Source organism: Carassius auratus, chromosome 11, assembly GCF_003368295.1.
Source record: "Carassius auratus strain Wakin chromosome 11, ASM336829v1, whole genome shotgun sequence".
Classification (NCBI taxonomy): domain Eukaryota; kingdom Metazoa; phylum Chordata; class Actinopteri; order Cypriniformes; family Cyprinidae; genus Carassius; species Carassius auratus.
Genome location: NC_039253.1, coordinates 17,783,095 through 17,804,412, shown reverse-complemented (window position 1 = coordinate 17,804,412; position 21,318 = coordinate 17,783,095). Strand labels below are relative to the sequence as shown.

The window sequence follows — 21,318 nt, the reverse complement described above, 5'->3', positions numbered from 1 at the left end:
AAAAAAAAAAAACACAATTGAAATCTGAAATCTGACGCTGAGACTAAACCTAACCCACATTATTACAAATAATTTTTCAATGGACTTACTTCGTTTAGTTCTCTTCCCTGATCTGAGAGAATTCTCTGGGGACAGTCATGTCTATAAATAAGGGAACAGAGATGTCTTCCAACTTCAGCAGCTGTCTTTGTTTTTAAAGGAAAGGCCTCAACCCACTCTGAGAAGTAGTCTGTAGCTGTTGGGATATATTAAAAGCCTTCTGCAGTTTTGGGTAATGGACCAGTTAAATCAATTCCAACAAGCTCCCAAACCAAAGAAACCAATAAAATGCAAAGTAGGTTTAGTGTGTCTGGGTGTGTATGTATATACTGTATATGTGTGTGTGTTTTATATATACATATTTGAAATAAAATGTCAAAATGTGAATGTTCCATTGTCATTCAGTGTAACATTTATACAAGAGATTAAGTGACCATACTAAATTGTATTGTGTTTGAATAATTAATAACTTCTCACTGATAAATTGGCAAAACCTAGGAATAATGGCAAAGTTTCAAAATGTACAATTACAGGTGATTACTCTTTTAATAAGTCGTTAAATTATTATTTTAAATATGCCTGACAAGATATATAAGCTATTGTTGCACTAAGGCATTTTAGTCCGTGTCTTCTGAAGATCATGGTAAAAATTTATATTTATTATTTATGTTTAATAATTTACAAATGTATGATCAATTATATACATGTTATATAATATAATTAAATTACACCCTTTTTGTTGAATGAACTAGATTAAATTAAGTTCACATTGTTACATTTATTTTTTTAAGTAATCACAACATGAACGGATTAAGTAAAATTGGAAAAGGTGAAAGTACATTTTTTTGAGTGTATATATATAACTTAAATAACTAAATTAAAATAACACATACCCAATTTTTCAATTGGGTGTCCACCAATCGGAGAGGAATGTAATTCTTCAAAAATCATTCTAGCTTGCTCTTTTGTTTTGATGACTCTTCTGCTTCCATTAAAAGTTCTCCATCTGCGTTAAAGTGAAACATGACAGAAGTAGACTAAAATGGTGTTTTCCATTGTTGGAAAAGAAAGATCAAGATAGCAACAATAAACATTTAAAATGTAAAGTTAAAATAACTACCCTTTAGGTTGAATTTGAGCGCATATCTAAGAAGGTTCTGCCTTTTGGATCTATCATACCCTGATGGGTACGATCCCACTGACAGGAGATTACACAATGATTCACTTATCTTCCATACCTGTATATATATATTCTGTATATATATACAGAAGAAAAACAAAAATCTAAATGTCCTACTAACCAATGTAAACAATTAGCCTGAAAAAAAGAATGTTTAGTAGAAGTCAGTTTAATGTTTTGTGTGAAATTAAAAACAAACACTCAAAAATGTCACTAGCATAAGTTTTGTTGACTTTAGATACTTGATATTTGTTCACAACAATCTCTATACTTTTCAAATTGATTCATCTGAACAATTTTACATGGAACACTATTGCACAAGTTCCCAGCATGCATTGCAGCTTGAAAACATTTTGTGTTCATTATTAAAATATTAGAATTGTTTTGATTAGAATTTGATTTTACTATCTTAATGTATGCTGCTGCTGTTGTCACTGTCAGTTAGCTGTCATGGATCAGAGTTCATATTTTTACCTAAAATTTTAACAATTAAAATGTATTTTTCCTCACTATGGTTGAGAATCGTGTGCTGTGGTATGTGGATCTCATTGCAATTATTTAATGCATGTGTCTTAAATGAAATGCTCATCTCTAATTATATGTAGTAGGTAATATGTAGACAAACTCAGAAATCTTAAAAAAAGCGATTGTTATAGCAGGACAAAAAGAGAGGTATCTATGGTTGTTAATCATTCCTGAAATTTCAGATTAACAATTAATCAGATAGTAAGTTTCTAAGTTTATGTTTGCTATGAGAGTTCTTTAAGTTGTGCGATTAGTTGCATTAATTATTTATGTTAGGTTAAATGTTTGTTTGCAGTGTAACTATAATGGAGAAGGTATATTTTACATGAAATAATCTTGAAATGATTTACTAATCAGATTATCATATAACCTAACATATAGCCGAACTTATCAATGAAAAATTATAACAAAGATGACCCCTGGAGCTAGCTGGTTACCTAATGTTACATTAATTAAAAAATAAAATAAATTTGTCTTATTGCTATTTACTTTCTTTGCCTATTTTGAGTTAATTACTGTAACGTTACAAGGCTTAACCTGACTAAATAAATATGAAATATCGATTTAGGTTTAAATAGAAATTTTAACTGTATATTACCATAAAGCTGCCGGTGAGACAAAAGTCATTTAGCAAAACAATCAGCACTGCAAAATACTGCAGATATATATAGTGCTGTCAAAATTAGCGCGTTAACGCATTCGATTAATTTGAAATATTTAACGCGTTAAAAAAAATAACGCAATTAACGCGGTTGCAGTTTTTTTTATTTCCGGTTGTGGCCTATGTGTGTTCAACGCGCAAAGAAATATGGATAAGACCAAGGAAGGACTTTTAGACGGAAAGTTTCAGTATAAAACTCTGCCGGATTACTCTTCAGTCTGCCACAAGAAACAGCAACATTAAAATCATGAACTCAAAAGTCATTGTAAAAAAAAAAAAAAAAAAAAAAAACAATGACTGTTGTAACAGTGCGTAAATCAGACCTTTCTGTAACGCTAACGTTAATAAGCTTAAACGAAAATAACGAAATAATTGTGTAGCGGAGTATTTTTTGTACACAGTGCCGCGAACTGTCAATCACTCCTGTACGCGTGCATCACTGTCCTCCTCAGCTGCAGCAACTTGCGCTCTCTCTCCTCATCAAGCTTTAAAACAAAAAGGGGACAAAAAGATCATATTGTCTTTGTGCATACGCTATAGATTAATTAGATAAATGAATATCTAAATTTGTGCCTTAATTGCCGTCTACGGTATTTTTTTATTTTTTTAGAACTTAGAAAAAAGATGCTGCAGCCAATGAACAGCCAGGCGGAGCTGCAGGACGACTCAACCTCCGCAGACAGTTTTTAATGTTTATCAGACAATAAATACTCAAGATTTTGCTTTAGTATAATTTTCGGGACAATTAGGGCCAGATTCAGGAGTCGGAACAACAGTTTAGATTGCGTACCAGCCCACTTAAAGCACTGGCAATGACTATACTTTGGAATTTTTTTGCAGTCCACTTAGAATTCAACATGGAAATCATTTTTGTTTTTTATTGGCATTGATTGTTTTGAAATTCAAATGGCACTTACATGCCTGTGTTTTTATTTCTGTAATAAATATGGCTTTCAAGCCAACAGTTAATTTGGAGGATATTGATGGTTTATTGCAGGTGTGTTGTTTACATGAGAAAATCTGTGTGACAAGTTAAACAAAAATTCCAATAAACAATCATATTTTGAATTTAAATAGTTTCTTTGTCTTGAGTTTACATTAATTATTTACATTTTACATTTACATATCCAAAAAGTTTCAGTCTTTTAATTGCGACTAATAAAAAAAAAGTGCGATTAATTAGTTAATTTTTTTAATCGATTGACAGCACTAATATATATATATATATATATATATATATATATATATATATATATATATATATATATAGATGCTCAGTCCTCTGAGGCGACGGTTGTGTGAGCCGTTTGACTTACAGCGTTGCTATGGACGACGTGAATATTTAAACATGTCGTTCCCGCTGAGACCCGCGACTGACCAATCAGAATCAAGTATTCCAGAAAGCCGCGAAATAAGAATAGTTCTCAAGTTTTGCTGATATTGGGTTTCTAGAACTGACTGTCAGAGCATTGAGAAAGCTTCAAGCGCCCTCAGGAGTTTGCATCCTTTACAACTTTACAGACTTAAGACAGTCTGACCAAAACAAATCCTCAAAAGCAGACTGATACATGGACATTTTATTAATTACAATTTGTTGTGTAAAAGTGCAGCAGGTTCATACAAGGTTTCTGCTGTACATCCGAGAGTTCAATGCATTTGGGAGAAACTCTGAAGAATTACTGAAGGCATAAAGCAGCTCTAAAAACAATGAGATTGAACACAGGGGAAAAAAAGGAAGCTGGTAACAAAACAAAAATAAAAAAGGAAAACGGCAGAACACATGAGTTTCCACACTAACCAGTAGTGGGTGATGGAAGCGTCAAAGCATGTTTCTATTCAGAGAAGGAGAAATAAAACACAAGAGAAATAAAAGAGGAAACTGTCCAATGGGATATTGCTGGTGCAAACATGACGCAAGCTCCTTTTCCCTCGGCACACAGCAAACTCACATAAAACACTCGCTGCCGTATCTCCAAAACATTTTACACTACTATCTCAATAAACATACTCGTCAGTTATACATACATCAGTTATACATCAGTCGATTATACTACATAGGAAAACATATTTAACCTTGAATGTATTTACATCCATCTATCAAAGTGAAAGTAAAGTGAAAGTCCCGTCCGTTTCTGCTACATTTACCTCCACTAGGATGTGAAAAAAGCAAATGATCCGAACAAACATAAAGTGAACGGCAGAGTGAACAAGCCTATTTCCCATAATGCTACAAGCAAACAAACTGAAGGAGGAAGTGGTATTTACACAAAGTTTGTAGAAATTACATAGACATTGTATTCTGTGACGGGTTTCATACAATTCAAATCATATACAGACGCCTTCCGCTTCTTTCCTAAATATACACGCTTCCTTTAAATGAAGTATACAAGAGTTGTACAAAGATATATATGAAAACTCGGCTTGTGTGATCATTTCTAATGCCGTGTTTCCTGCCAGCTGCGGAGGTGATGTGAAGCGACGCTCCCGTGTTTCTAACGTACCGCTCCGTCCTGAGCTCCCAACACTGAGACGTGTGTCCGATTACAGGTGAGGAGCTCAGTCCGGAGCTTCATGTAGTGCAGCTGCGCTCCGCTTCAGATTCACACTCGCTTCGGCACGATCCCTTTGTGTTCATATGACGTCAAGTATTTCCTACACGTGTCCATCTGCATTGGTCTGGAGGTTTGTCCGGAAGGGAATGGGAGGAGATGGAGACGGGGTGAAGCGGCTCAGAGGTCTGGGAAGCGGCTGGGATCCTCCTTGTAGTCGTTGGGAATCGTAAAAATGGAGTTGTCGAACTCGTCGTAACGGAACTCCTGAAAGGTCACGGTGGCAGTGATGGTGGGGAAAACGGGGATGTCTGGAAGCGAAGCACATCATCATCATCATCATCATCAGAACATACAGCAGATGATGCGGCGTTCACATTACTATGGAATTATTGGAATTATGAGGCAAAAAGAAGATTCTAATTCATCCATCCTCCAAATGAATCCACATTAGTCTTTTTGGCCAAATTTTATAAAGTACTAAAGAACAAGACAAGCATTAACTATAATAAAACTGAAATTCTAGTTATTTTTGCATCGTAATGATCAAGCGGCAGATACTGGAGATTTACATTAAGCTTTTTTGTTTTTAAATTATATTAATTACAACATTGTATTGTTTATAGTATATTTTACAGTCTATTAGATTACAATGTATTGTTTACAGTATATTTTATATTTTTATATTAGTTTGCTTCTTTTTTTTTTTTTACAGTTTATTAGTTAACAGTTTATTTAGCAGTTTATTAGTTTACAATATATCATTTACAGTATATTTTAGTTTCTAGTTTTTTTTGCAGTGTATTAGTTTACAATGTATTGTTTACAGTTTATTTTACAGTCTATTAGTTTGTATATATATATTTTTTTTCTTTTTTACAGTTTATTAGTTTACAATGTATTGTTTACAGTTTATTTTACAGTTTATTAGTTAGCTTTTTTTACAGTTTATTAGTTAACAGTTTATTTAGCAGTTTATTAGTTTACAATATATCATTTACAGTATATTTTAGTTTCTAGTTTTTTTTGCAGTGTATTAGTTTACAATGTAATGTTTACAGTTTATTTTACAGTCTATTAGTTTGTATATATATATATATATATATTTTTTTTTTTTACAGTTTATGAGTTTACAATGTATTGTTCACAGTATATTTTTCAGTCTATTAGTTTGTGTGTGTATATATATATATATATATATTTTTTTTTTACAGTTTATTAGTTTACAATGTATTGTTTACAGTTTATTTTACAGTTTTAGTTTATTGTACATTTTATTAGTTTATTTTACAGTTTATGAGTTTACAATGTATTGTTCACAGTATATTTTACAGTCTATTAGTTTGTGTGTATATATATATATATATATATATATATATATATATATATATTTTTTTTTTTTTTACAGTTTATTAGTTTACAATGTATTGTTTACAGTTTATTTTACAGTTTTAGTTTTTGTACATTTTATTCGTTTATTTAACAGTTTATTAGTTTACACTAGGGCTGGATAAAAACAAATTGATTCTCAAAGGCCACAAATAATAATAATTTTTTTTTTTTTTTCATATTTATTCCCGCAAACACTGAACGTAAGATTAACGTTAGTCTAATTACTAGTCTTCTCCACTAGATGTCACCCTCTGATTTGCTCTTATTTTCTTTTTATTAATTACCCACTTATGTTCACAGTTCTTTATTTATAAATATAGTATATGTATTTAATCTATATTCATGGAAAAGAATCAAGAATCGAGTATATCGAATCAATTTGGGAGCTTATGAATCAAAATTGAATCGATGTGGAAAATCTGAATAGATACCCAGCCCTAGTTTACACACACACACACCCACACACACTTATATATATATATACACTCACACACACATACAAATAAGTGCCACGAATAGAAAAAGAATATAGAAAGCATGTGTTAGAAGTAAACCAGAGTTAGAATAGACAGCGCTAGAGTTAGAAGGTCAAATAAAGATGCAAGAGATGTGTATCTGTTTACCTAGTTTGACAGGAAATCCAGGCGGAAGCTTCATCTGAACAAATTCTCGGAGTTTATTAAAGTGCTTGAAGGGTGCGACGATCTCCAAAACATTTAACAGCCTGTAAACAAGTGGTGATCAGTTAGAAACAGCACATGGACGTCTCCAGGAGTCTGCTGAAGGAGGCACACTTACGACTCAATGCCCAGAGGGAAGTCCTGACTCATGGCTACGGTCGCTTTGAAGTTCTTCTTGCTCTCTTTACACACGAGCTCTCGGCCCAGATGAGGAGCCCTAGAAGAGACCAAACATGAGCCTCTCACCGTGATTTGACTCCTGTTTCAGACGCTAACTCTTTCTCACAGGGACGTCTGTAATAGCTGCTGCTATTAATAAAGACATACTACGAATGTGTTTCTTCTCTTACTGCTTCCACGAGTCGAACAGTATTGCTCCTACCTACGTCCCCGAGAAACAATTACCGTCCGAACAGGACTTATGATGGAGTCTGACGTACTTTCCCGTCTCGGCGGTGATGTACTCCTCCCAGGAGATAGTGTTCGGAGACGGAGCGGTCAGCGACTGACGCCTCACCGGCTGAGAGAGCACAGACACAGAAAACACATCAGTGAGCAACACCTCATCCCCAGCAGAGGGCGCTGCACAATCAACCTCAGCGCCTGTAAACCGCATTAAACTAAACGCAATCGTCATCAAGACGTTTTTAGCTGAACTATTAGCACTACTAGTCACGCTGAATCAACTAGTGCTGTCAAACGATTAGTCGCGATTAATCGCATGCACAATAAGTTTCTGTTTACATAATATATGAAACTAGGGCTGCTCGATTATCGCAAAAATCTCACTCGTGATTGAATCTTACTCGTCAATATTGTTATTGCGATTGCTTAGCATGATTCTGAGTTGACCATATGACAACAACTTAATGTAAGTGTTTTATTTAAAGACATAAATGTATGTATTTCAGTTTTTTCACAGTTCTCAATACTAGAGTAAGTAACGACAGCAGGGATATCAGGCGCTGTCACTTTAAGAGCTGCACCGATACAATTTACTGTTACACATGTATCACAACCAATGAGAGTTTATGATAATAATATATGCATTTTGACATATCTGTGTGCGTTTTGATCATTTAGGTGCGCACCTGGAGCTAAAGAATGATTTTATAGGTCCGTGAACACCGCAAGATCTCTTTAAAACATGAATAAATCTAATCAACTTTAATAAATCAAGCAAGTCACGTTTAGCAAAAGTCGCATTGCATGATTTAACTGATTTGCATGTGAAATCAGGCTTTTATGAAGACGTGAAAGTGCACAGATTATTGAATTTTCCTCATCACATTGCGCAGCTTCACGTGACTGAACTGACCTCGAAGCTCTGCTCGATGATGCTCCCTCCTTTGCTGAAGCTCTCCATGATGGCCTTGTTCCTCAGGATGTCCTCCTCGCTCAGGTGCTCGCGTCTCTTCCTGGACTCCAGAACCAGGCCGTTCACCATGTAGAAATCCGCCAGGAAATTCCCCACTCGCTCCTGCGGGAACGTCAAACCGCTCAGAAACCACACCGAACATGCCACCTGGCTCTAATCACATGAGTGTGTTTTTGAGCTGGTTTAGAAATGTGAGTGTGTCCAGCAGTGTCATGCGTACGGTTTTGTCCTCTCGGAAGAGCCAGCCGGTCTGAGCGCGAGAGAAGGTGATGGATTTGGTGGAGAGCGTGGCGGAGTAGATGTCGCTGCTCATCAGGATGTCCACCTCCTCCTCCGTCTCCATCTCTGACTCCTGAAACACACACACACACACACACGTGTCACACACACACCGTCCGGCGCAGAACACGCGTGACGAGCGAGCAGGCGGAGCACGTGCCTCGTGATGGATCCGCTGATAAACCTTCTGCTCGTTGTCCAGAACCACGAAGGACTCGGAGGGAGCGGCGTCTCCACAGAAGATGAAGCTCAGGTCTCCTCGCTGACACTTCATATCACTGAAGTCGATCAGTGTCGTGTCCAGACTACACACACACACATCATTTTTTTAATGAAATAGTACTTTTAATAGTACTTTTTATTTAGTTACCAGTAAATGACAAATGAATATTTAATATATAATATTAGCTCTGTGATCTGAGTGGGTGTGGGTTATTGATGTGGTGTTTGATTCAGAGCAGAGGAACGAATCTCAGCAGGATATGATCAGACGCACCGGATGTTGATGCCCTGTTTGTAGATCTTGCAGGCGTCCGAGGGTAAAATCCGTGAGAGTAAAGGCACTGAGGAAGAGGAAATCAACACTCAAACACACCTCAGCAGTCAACATGCCACATGCTGTAAACTGTCTGTGTTTGCCCCGTCACACACACACTTGAGGTCATCCACTAACAGCGACTCTAACGACTAAAACACAAGACTAACGATCAGAAGTCACTCACCCCAGCTCTGGAAGTCCCAGTGCAGCTCCAGATAGAAATCCCCCAGCTACAGAACACAAGAGACAGAGACAGAGTAATACACCAGGCCCAGCTGATTCACATGAGCGTCGTGTGTGTGTGTGTGTGTGTGTTGATTTTTTTGTATCTATTTATTGTCATATCAACTTATGCTATTAATAGAAATCAAAATAAAGAAAAAATTAAGAAAATTACTCAAACAATAATTGAACAATTACTTTCGGTATAATATTTGACAGAAATAATCCTGTTTTTTATGCGTTTTTGCTTATTCATTTATTGCCATATTAGTCGCAAAAGCTATCAGTCGAAATTAAAATAATGATGTAACAATAAAAAGAAAAGAAAATTATACACAATAATTTAACAATATATTGGTTAGAACAATAAACAAATAAATATAAATAGCTTGATATTTCAGCTAATTTTAAATGAATTTTATTAATTATATTTTTATTAACTGCCATAGTACCAGCAAATACTATTAGTACAAATTAAAACAAAACTCCAATAAATTAAGAAAACTGTATATATATATAAAAAAAGAGGAATTACGAAAGCACTTTCAGCTTTATGTTTTAAGGAAAACCTAAAATTGTAACATCTTAAAGACAAATTTCTGAAAAAAAGCCATTGCCTGATATAATTAAAGGCAAGACATCCCATCAGTAAGTTAATAACTAAAATATGCACTCAAAGTCATTGTCTGCTATGGAGCGCTCGTGTGAATCTGAAGTGTCTGCAGTGAGGTGACATTGAGTGTCTTCTTTCCTGTAGGTCACTTCCTGTCTGAAGATCATTCCCAGATGCCTCAGTCTCTCAGCGCCGATGCTAATTAATACATGGAGTGTGTGTGTGTGTGTGCTGCGCTACCTCTTTCAGTGCTTTGAGCAAACGAGGTCTCTTGTCCTCTACACTCTCTCGTGACTGCTGCTTCAGCTTCCTCAGCAGAGCTGTGACTGAAACACAAAACATCAACCATTAACTTCCCATTTCATCTGTCACCTGAAAATATGGTTTCAAAACAGCTTTATATGAATGGGTGCCGTCAGAATCTAAACAGCTGATAAAAACATCACAATAATCCACAAGTACTTTAAAAGTACTGAATATTAACAAAAGAAATTAATTAGTATCAAAAGTAGTGAAATAGTAAAATTAAATGAAATTGTTTCAAAAATATCTAAATTGTATCAAAAGTATTAAAATAGCATCAGAAGTAGTGAAATACTGTAGTAACAAAAGTTCTGAAATAGGATAAAAATTATTGAAATAGTATCAAAATACTGAAATATTATTAAAAGTACTGAAATATTATCAAAATACTGATATTACAAAACTAAAAAAATTACTGAAATAGTATTAAAAGTTCTGAAATAGGATAAAAATTATTGAAATACTGAAATATTATCAGAATACTCATATATTACAAAATTACAAAAATTTTTTTGAAATAGTATTAAAAGTACTGACATATTATCAAAATACTGATATATTACAAAAGTACTAAAAAATATATTAAAATAGAATCAAAATACCGAAATAGTATTAAAAGTACTGAAACATTATCAAAATACTGATGTATTAACAAGAGTGCTAAAATAGTACTAACAGTACTGAAATATTATCATAAGTGCCAAATTGATATTTTAAGTACTGAAATGGTATCAAAAGTACTGAAATAGGATAAAAATTATTAAAGTAGCATCAAAATACTGAAATAGTACCAAAAGTGAAGAAATAGTATCCAATGAATCTAAATAGTATAGAAATATCAGCAAATGTACTAAAATGGTGTCAAAAGTACTGAAATAGGATACAAATGATTGAAATAGTATAAAAATACTGAAACAGTATTAAAAGTACTGAAATATGATCAAAATACTGATATATTACAAGAAGTGCTAAAATAGTATCAAAAGTACTGAAATATTATGAAATCACTGAAACAGCATTAGAAGTACTGAAATAATATAAAAATACTGCAATATTATCAAAATGCTAATATAGAATCAAAAGTTTAGAAATTTTATTAAAATACTGAAATTTTATAAAAAAAGACTGGAATTTTTTCAAAATACTGATATATTATCAAAAGTATAAAAATAGTACCAAAAGTACTGAAAAATTATCAAAGTACTGCATTAGTATAAAACAAAGTAATGAAATATTATGAAAATAATTAAATAGTTTCAAAATGTGGAAATAGTATCAAAAGTATTAAAATATAAAAACTACTGAAATTATATCAAATCTATGGAGTGATGGAGAGATCAAAAATGGAGTTATCCATGTGCTGCATCTCCTGTGGTGTTATCTTCAGCATCATCACCTCCTCCCACCATCACTGATACATCATTTTCACTGAGAAATTAATAACTCAAGCCACCAAAACTGACACCTTCTCAAATAACCCTTACGTCTGAGAACAAGCAACAATACATGTCAATAAGAGTAAATCAGCTTCTGAAACACAATGATGAAGATCAGAGAGTCAGACGTGAATGAGAATGTGAAGATGTGAACATCGTCATGCTTATAAATCAACATCCAAATGTGATTCTAATGGAGTATTCTTCTCATTATTAGGTACCTTTGAGAGTGTGATGTGAAAAAACGCAGACAGAAGCACAGAATCCAGTCAGGAATGGGATTTCACCGTTGCATGTGAGAAAACAATCATCAGACGCACAGAAACTCACTACGACTCGCCAAAATAAAAGTTTGGAAAAAATTATGACTGAAATATATTACTGTTGTACAGCAGAATGTGCTTCTTAAAGTAATAATAATACAGTTTAAAATATTCTTTTTAGGGAATATCACACAGAATTTCACCCATTTAATTTAAACAGTAACCCTTCGTTATGCAGCACAACAAGATTAATTAAATTGTATTTATTTGATCACCTCTGTTTAAAATGAATGTGTATTAAATCATTAAACAGAAGAGTAATCTGTGATTGAATGGGACAGATCTGACAGCTGTAGAGTGTTTCTGTGAGCTGTGGATGAAGTTTGTCCATCTGAACACACACTCAGGCTGATGTTTTGCATCTCTAGCAGATGCACAGTCCAATGCAAATGATTCCTGTGTACAGAGTGAGCAGGAACTCAACCAGCTCTTCATTAACACTGACTGAGCTTCGTTAGGAGCTGTGAACACACATTAATGCTCCAGGGTTTTCAGTGAATTAGCGCAGACGGAGTAACGTTATCCAGAGAGAGATTTAATCTGACAGACACGAGCCGCTTTAACTCACCACAACAACACACACACCGTTCATCTGGACTCATGCTGTCCTTAACAGAGGAGATCAGAGCAGAGCTCACACGACCGGATTACACACACACACACACACACACACACACACACGCACACACACACACACACACACACGCACACACACACACACACACGCACACATACACACACACACACACACGCACACACACACACTCTCTCTTACACACACACACGCACACACACACACATGCGCACACACACACACACACACACACGCACACACACACACTCTCTCTTACACACACACACACACACACATGCGCACACACACACACACACACACACGCACACACACACACTCTCTCTTACACACACACACACATGCGCGCACACACACACACATGCGCACACATGCACACACACACACGCACGCACACACACACACACACACGCACGCGCACACACACGCACACACACACACACACGCACACACACACACACACACACATGCGCGCACACACACACACACACACACACACTCAGACACACACACTTTCTCACACTCACACACACACACACACACACACGCACGCACGCGCGCACACGTGCACACACACACACACACACTCAGACACACACACTCTCTCACACTCACACACACACACACGCACGCACGCACGCACACACGCGCGCACACGTGCACACACATACACACTCTCTCTCACAAACACACAGACACACACACACGCGCACACACACTCTCTCTCTCTCACAAACACAGACACACACACAATGTAATGTGTGTAAAATGTAAATAAAACTTAATTAAAACAAAAACCATATATTATTTTGTTTTGTTTTTTCAGCTAGTTGCTAAGGCAGTATTTTTCATTTTCATTTAGGCACTAAAATGACTAAAACTAAACAAACTGAAACTTAACAAAAAAAACATTTACAATTAGTAAAAATGACAAAACAATGAAAATTATTGAATAAATATGAATAATAAAATGACAAACACAACAAAATGGAAACACAAAATATAAAAATGAAATCTAATTCAAGAGTAAATGAATGTCGTACTCATCTGTCGCTCTCCGTAGCTGATGGCCTCGGCGAGTGGACTCCATCCCTGAGCGTTCTTCACCTTCACTGGTGCATTATGGGCCAGCAGCAGATGGGCACACTCTGAGGAGGACAGAAGAGCAGATCAGAGACACTGAAATCACACTGATACACCAAACACTAACTACAACTATATATATATCTGTATATCTATCTATATATATATATATATTGTTTCTATGAATCTTTCTTTTCAATAAATGACCCTTATTTAGCTTTTTTTATTATGCACTGCATATGTTTTAAGACACAGCAGAACCCTTTCACCCAGCGCTGCACGAGCTCCAGAAAGGGAAGCATGCCACTGAAATGACGCTGAGATCCCGATTTAAACATAAAAGGAGGTACAGCAGCTTAATTTAACATCCCTCTTCTGCTGCGGCCACAAAGGAACATCTTTAATTTCAGCGTTCAGAAGAAAGAGACGCCTCCGAGCTCTTCACAGGTCAAACACTGGTGGACGTCTAGAGGCAGTAAAGATCAAATACTAGCACACTACACACTATATAGTGCTGACTTGTGCTGACACAGTAAAACACTTTAAACTGTAGTACACTATATAGTGCATGTTTATGGCATTATTTTGCATTTAATCCAAATTTGTATTAAAAAAAAGTCTCAACTCTTGACATTAAAATAAACAGATATAAAATAACAAATATTTAAAAACAAAAAATATATACAAAATAAATATATAAATACATTAAAATAAAATAGTACTGTAATGTGTAAATAATAACATAATATAATAAAGTGATAGATTATAATATTTTATACCTTGTATAGTTTCAAGTCACTGTAAGTAGCTTTAGATAAAAGCGCTTGCCAAATGCATTTACATTTATGCATCAATGTAAACGCATAATTGTTAATGTAAATATCACTTCTGGTTCATCTGTCAAACTGGAAATGGAAGGACAAGCCTAATGCACTGCATTGTGGGATACAGTATGCTATTGGAATCTTATTTCAGCTAAGGAATAAAAAAAGTCAAAAGGTTATTGCTTTTTATGAAACAATTAAGTTTTTTTATCTCAATTCAAGTCAAAATTGTGAGATAAAATGTCGCAACTACCATTTTTAAATTTTTTTCTTTTTAAATCAGATTTTGGAGGGGAAAAAAGCCGGAATTGCAAGAAAAATCTCAATTGTTAGATATTTCATCGCAAATGCAAAAAGATAGAATTGTGAGATAAAAAGTTGTAACTATCTTTTTAAAGGTTTTTTTTTTCCCATGGCGAAACCAAAAAATTGTAAAATGTAAAATCAAAATAAAATTGTGGGTTTATAACTTGCAGTTCTGAGGAACAAAGTAAAGAATTATGAGATAAAAAGTCACAATTACCTTTCGTATTTTTTTCTGTTCCTGAAACCAAAATAAATGCGAGACGTAAAGTCAGAATTCCAAAAAAAGTCAGAACTGTGAGAAAACGCCAGAATTAAAAAAGGCAGAGTTGCGAGAAAAAGACATAATTCCAAGAAAAAGACATAATTCCAAAAAAAGTCAGAAATGCCAGAAACAGTCAGAACTGCGAGAAAAAGCCAGAATTAAAAAAAGTCAGGATTGCGAGAAATAGAAAGAATTCCAAAAAAGGCAGAATTGCAAGAAAAAGCAAGATATCCAAGAAATAGCCAGAATTCCAAAAAAGGCAGAGTTGTGAGAAAAAGACAGAATTCCACTAAAAGTTAGAATTGCGAGAAATAGTGAGAATTCCAAAAAAAGTCAGAATTGCAAAACGGAAAGTCTAAATTGTGACAATGTTGCCACCGCACAAAAAGAGTGAGAATTTTGAGATAAAAATGTGCAACTACCTTTTCCATTCTATTCCATGGTGAAAATTTTCTAAAGACAAAATGAGCATTGCGAGATAAAAACTCAAAAGTGTAGGGTTATCACTTGCAATTGCGAGGGGAAAAATGTCAGAATTGTGTGATAATAAGTTATATTTTGTTATATTTCCTCCATTCGCAGTGCTTTGGTTGTGCTCTACACACTGCACATATTCACACACACTATAATCACGTCACTGTGATCAGCTTCAGTTCACTGCGATGTGTTCAGTCTCCGCTTCAGCAGAGAAACACAGCGACAGCGGCAGGTTTGAGTCGCTGCCAAGTGTTTGTGTCCTTCTGCGCCGCTCTGTTAGTGCTTAACAATGTCCTTCTCTCCGCTAGAAACACTCAGGCTTTCATTTCAGACTCAGTCAATGAACAGATCGCCACGGGTTTGTTGTACTGCTCTATACACACATTAAACTGAATAAAATCACGACTACCATATCGATTATGTCAATATGTTCTCTAAATATAAATGTCTTCTTCTAGCAACACATCAAAGTTTGAAAATACAATTTGAAATAGATTTCCATTACCATTTAATCCATTTTAAACAGAATTCCTCACTGGCAGATATTTATTTGTGTGTGTGTGTGTGAGAACAGCAACGGTCTTCACTAAATCAGCTAGAGAAATCCTGCTTAAATTATTAATAAGCGTGTAGTGTATTAATGAATTTGGAGTGTAGTGGTGCGCTGACAGGGGAGCAGTGCATGAATATTTCACCACGGCCTGCGTTCACAGACAAATGCATTCCACATCACTAAAGAGAACATCAGAACTACATGAAGAACATTAAATACAGTCAAATTCAGTGAGATATTTCATAACTGTATAACTCGTGACAGCACTAATAAAACACATGTTCAACAGCGATCAACAACTACGCTACACTGAACAGTTCGGGGTCGATCTCATTAAACTATCAAACACACTCTGGTCTTAGCACAGATATAACTAAATTACATTTTACATGAGGAAAAATAAACCATTTTTGTATTATTATATATAAACATTTATCTACCAAACTATTATTACAACTGTGTTACAATAATGATGTATGTGTATGTGTGTGTGAGAGAGAGAGAGCGTGTGTGTGAGAGAGCGTGTGTGTGAGAGAGAATGCGTGTGTGAGTGTATGTGTGCGTGTGTGTGTGTGTGTGTGTGTGTGTGTGTGAGAGAGAGAGAGAGAGAGAGAGAGAGAGAGCGTGTGTGTGAGAGAGAATGTGTGTGTGAGTGTATGTGTGCGTGTGTGTGTGTGTGTGTGTGTGTGAGAAAGAGAGAGCATGTGTGTGTGAATGTGTGCGTATGTGTGTAATGGAGAGAGAGCGTGTGTGTGTGTGTGTGTGTGTGTGTGAGAGAGAGAGAGAGAGCGTGTGTGTGAGACTGCGTGTATATGAGTGTGTATATTTGTGTGATGGAGAGAGAGCGTGTGTGTGTGTGTGTGTGTGTGTGTGTGTAACTTATGCTGATTTATATATATATACTCATTGTATCATTATAGCATATGTTTTATTGTACTATGTTAAAGAATAACTGAATCACGGTAATGACAATAAAAAAATGTAGTGGTCAAAAAATTACACCTGGATGTGTTACAGTAATGAACATGAGGTTTCTGCATTAATAATGCTCGTGAAAAATAATGAAAAATGTCCATTAAAAACTTACAATTTTTCCATGCATTATATACTAGTTTTTGTTTTTCAAGAGTGATAAATGATGTTTTATGCCCCTGATGTGTTGTGTCATGCTGGGAAGCGTTCAGGTGTAACTCACCTTTATGACCCATCATAACAGCCAGGTGAAGGGGGGTGTTTCCTGTAAGACATGATTCTGAGTCATTTACAGCCGGGACTAACCCAAACTGAGCAATCATTCAGAAAAACATGCGTCTGTACAGCATTTTAATTTCAGTTTGGTTCGTCACAGTTACAGTGATCTGTTACGCATGTGCACAGAAGCAGTTTGATATGATCTGAGAATGAAAACAGGTAGCACAGGTTAGAGAACCAAACGAACACATGAACTGACTCAGGAGAACCACATCAATCATGACTGATTCATAATCTATCATCAGATAAACCCTGAAGCGAATGCTAGCTTTGCTGTTGTACGTCACAGGCTAAAAATGCAGAATAACAAGATCCAAGCAAACTAGTTTTCTATTAATGTCATAATTATTATGGTTTGAGGCTCTAGAACATCGAGATTCTGGATTACTGTGGTTCGTAATCTGAATTATGAATCTGAGTTAAGGTTCAGTTCAGTTCTAGATTTTTTTTTCTAGATAAACATGTTTCTGTATTATTATACTCTGAATAATAAAAAAGGTCTAGATCACTTTGGCTGTGAATTGTTATGACTCTCTATCGCAATATTTTTGAGGCATTATGGCTTATAATAATTATGGTTCTGGATAACAACAACAGTTCTAGATCACCACATCTCTGGAGCACTATTCTTAATTACCATGTTTTAGATCAGCATGATTTGAATTATTATGAATCTGAATAATAACAATTCTAGATCATCGTGATTCTGGATTATTAAGATTCTCTGTCTCCATATTTTTTATTCATTATGGTTCTAGATAAGCACGTCTGTATAGTTGGAATAACTCACACTCAGAACAATAATAGTTCTAGATCACTGTGGCTGTGGATTATTATGATTGTTGTTCAATGAGTCATTATGGCTCCAAACATAACAAACATGGCTCTGAGCAATAACAACAGTTCTAGATCACCATGATTCTGGAAAATTATTCTTGATCACTACGTTGTGGAGTCATTAAGGCTCTAGATCCGCATTACTCTGGATTAATATGAATCTGAATAATAACAGCGTGACTCTGGATTGTTATGGTTCTTTATCACATTTAAACATTTAGGTTCTAGATCAGAATACTCTGGATTACTATAACTCTCAATCACGCTATTTTTGAGTTATTAAGGTTGTAGATCAGCATGATTCTATATTATCATGGTTCTCAATTACAATGTTTTATATCATCATGGTTCTAAATTATAATAATTGCAGCTCTGAATAATATTTCTAGATCATCATGCTCTGGACTAATATGATTCACAGTCACCATGTTTTTGAGTCATTAAGGCTCTAGCTAAACATGTTTCTGGATTATTATGGTTCTCGGTCACCATATTTTTGAGACATTATGGTACTAAAATCAGCATGATTCCAGATAATATGATTCTTAAAAATATCCTAATTCTAGATCACCACGGTTTTGGATTATTATGATTCTCCCAATCACCTTGTATAATCTGAATAATAACAATTCTAGATTAACATGTTTTTCAGTCATTATGGTATTAAATAAGCATGAATCTGGATATCATGACTCTGAAAAATAACATACTTCTAGATCACCATTGTAGTGGATTATTATGATTCTCAATCAACATGTTTTTAGGTCATTACTGCTCTAGATCAGCATGATTCTTGATATAATTATGATTCTGAAAAATAACCAATTTCTAGATCACTACAGTCGTGGATTTTTATGATTCACAATCACCATGTATAATGTGAACAATAAAGGTTCTAGATCATAGTGTTTTTCAGTCATTAAGGTATTAAGCATGAATCCAGATATTATAACTCTGAAAAATAACATACTTCTAGATCACCACAGCTGTGGATTATTTTGATTCTCAATCAGCCTTTATAATCTGAATTATAACAGTTCTAGATCATTGTTCTGGATTGTTGTGATTCTCGATCAGCATGTTTCGAATCATTACGGTTCCAGATCAGCTATAAATTATCAAAATAACAGTTGTAGATCACTGTGTTTCTAGACGAGCATGTTTCTGTATAATCTAAATAATAACGGTTCTAGATGATAATTGTTCTGGATTGTTGTGATTCTCGATCAGCATGTTTTGAGTCACTCTGGTTCTAGATCAGCTCTGAATGATGTCAGATCGCTCTCACCGTGCACGTCTTTCTGCGCGATGTTCTGTGTCCGGATGAGCGACGACAGCCTCCGCACGTCCCCGCGGAACACGCACTCATGCACGGGGTACGCGCCGTCAGTGTCGCCGTGGTTCTGTTTCTGCTGCGAGCTGGAACGGAGGATCTTGTGGTTTCCGCCGCTGAGGATCTTGCTGCTCCGGTGGGCTTTGATCCCGGTGGCCGCCGGCTCCTCGTCCGGTTCCAGCAGATCCAAACCCGCCTTGCGCTCTTTGCGCACCGAGCGGATCTTCTCTCCGGTCATATTTACACAGATGAACGGTGGACAGCAGCAGCCCGCACAACATGAACACTGTCCGGTGACTCAACAGAGACGGACGGGAATGAAACACACACCGGAGCGACGCATCGAACGGTAAACAAACGACACACACACACACACGCCCTACGAGGAAGAGCCATCTGCCATCTTCCGCTCGCAGTCTCGCGAGATTCACTGAAGGGCGTAGTGAACACAGCGCGGAGTCTCGCGAGAATGAGGAGACTCGCCCTCATGTCGACTCTCGCGAGAATGGCGCGCGGGGAGACTGAAGAGATTGGCTAGTCTCGCGAGAGTGAGTAATTTAAGCCAAACACATCAGAGATGTCACATAACTCTGTCATTGAAGTGTTGTCAATAAAGCATTATATATATATATATATATATATATATATATATATATATATATATATATATATATATATATATATATATATATATATATAAACTGTCATTGAAGAAGGTAAAACACTTTACTTAATCAGCAGCTAATAAGAAATATGATGATTTTATTACATCTGTAACAAACTAAATTCTTTGGTAATTCATTCATTCATTAGTTAATTTGTTTGTTTTGCTTTAATTTCTAGTTTATTATTTGTTTTGCTGGGTTTTTATGTCTTGTTTTGTCCTGATTCTGCCAATGTTTCATCTGTATTCATGAAAGTTCATTGTAAAGGTAGAAAAATCCAAAATAAAATATTTAAAAAAATAAATTCATGTGAATTCATATTTTATTATTATCATTATATTATATTGAGAAATAAAATTAATATATTAAAGACTTATTTCTTGCATTTTACATTTAATTAGACAGGAATGTTTATTAGAATAAATACTTCTAAATAAATTAAACATATTAAAGATTTATTTAGCAATTTTTGCCTTTAATTAGACAGGAATGTTTATTTATTAGTAAATTATTATGATCATTCTTCTTATTATTATTATTATATTGAGAAATAAAATCAGTATATTGAAGATTTATTTTCAGCATTTTTGGCCTTTATTTAGACAAGATATTTATTAATTATTATATTATTTATTATTAATATAAATGTTGCAAAATAAATTCAAAATATTGAAGATTAATTTTGTCTTTTTTTGCCTTTATAAAGATGGGATTTTTCATTTATTAGTAAATTATTATTAATAATATTAATATACTGAAAAAATACAATTAATATATTGAAGATTTATTTTGGGCTTTCTTTTTTCTAGTAATTCAAATGTTGTTGTTTTTTTAATGTTTTTAGTTAAATATGATGTTTGATAAAGACATTTCATGGCCCACATTTTTCAGCTTGTGTCTCTATTATTGAAAAGCTATTGTGAATCGTGTGTGTGTGTGTGTGTGTTCGTTGTGTTGTGTTACTCAACCATTCTGTCTGTTTTCACTTCACACACTCAGAAACATCAAACACGCTCA

At 35.0% G+C, this 21,318-nt stretch overlaps 1 protein-coding gene across 1 annotated transcript; it reads right to left on the bottom strand.

The window, feature by feature from the left end:
- Positions 1–3,963: 3,963 nt before the first annotated feature.
- On the bottom strand, positions 3,964–20,061 carry LOC113111280 (ankyrin repeat domain-containing protein 13C-like). The gene is made up of 13 exons (XM_026275893.1): positions 19,592–20,061; positions 17,411–17,452; positions 13,754–13,858; positions 10,297–10,382; positions 9,406–9,451; positions 9,180–9,246; positions 8,844–8,988; positions 8,625–8,756; positions 8,345–8,506; positions 7,467–7,546; positions 7,145–7,243; positions 6,970–7,070; positions 3,964–5,265 (listed from the first exon to the last, which is right to left on the bottom strand). Exons 1-13 carry the CDS (start codon positions 19,872–19,874, stop codon positions 5,135–5,137), a joined length of 1,479 nt encoding a protein of 492 aa, XP_026131678.1. The 5' UTR covers positions 19,875–20,061; the 3' UTR covers positions 3,964–5,134.
- Positions 20,062–21,318: the final 1,257 nt, after the last annotated feature.

Excerpts from the sequence above, each read along its gene's own strand:
- LOC113111280 (XM_026275893.1), bottom strand. The coding sequence starts at position 19,874 with ATGACCGGAGAGAAGATCCGCTCGGTGCGCAAAGAGCGCAAGGCGGGT. Across the intron at positions 8,989-9,179 it reads AAACAGGGCATCAACATCCG|TCTGGACACGACACTGATCG; the intron begins GTGCGTCTGATC and ends GTGTGTGTGTAG. Across the intron at positions 8,757-8,843 it reads ATCAGCGGATCCATCACGAG|GAGTCAGAGATGGAGACGGA; the intron begins GCACGTGCTCCG and ends TGTGTGTTTCAG.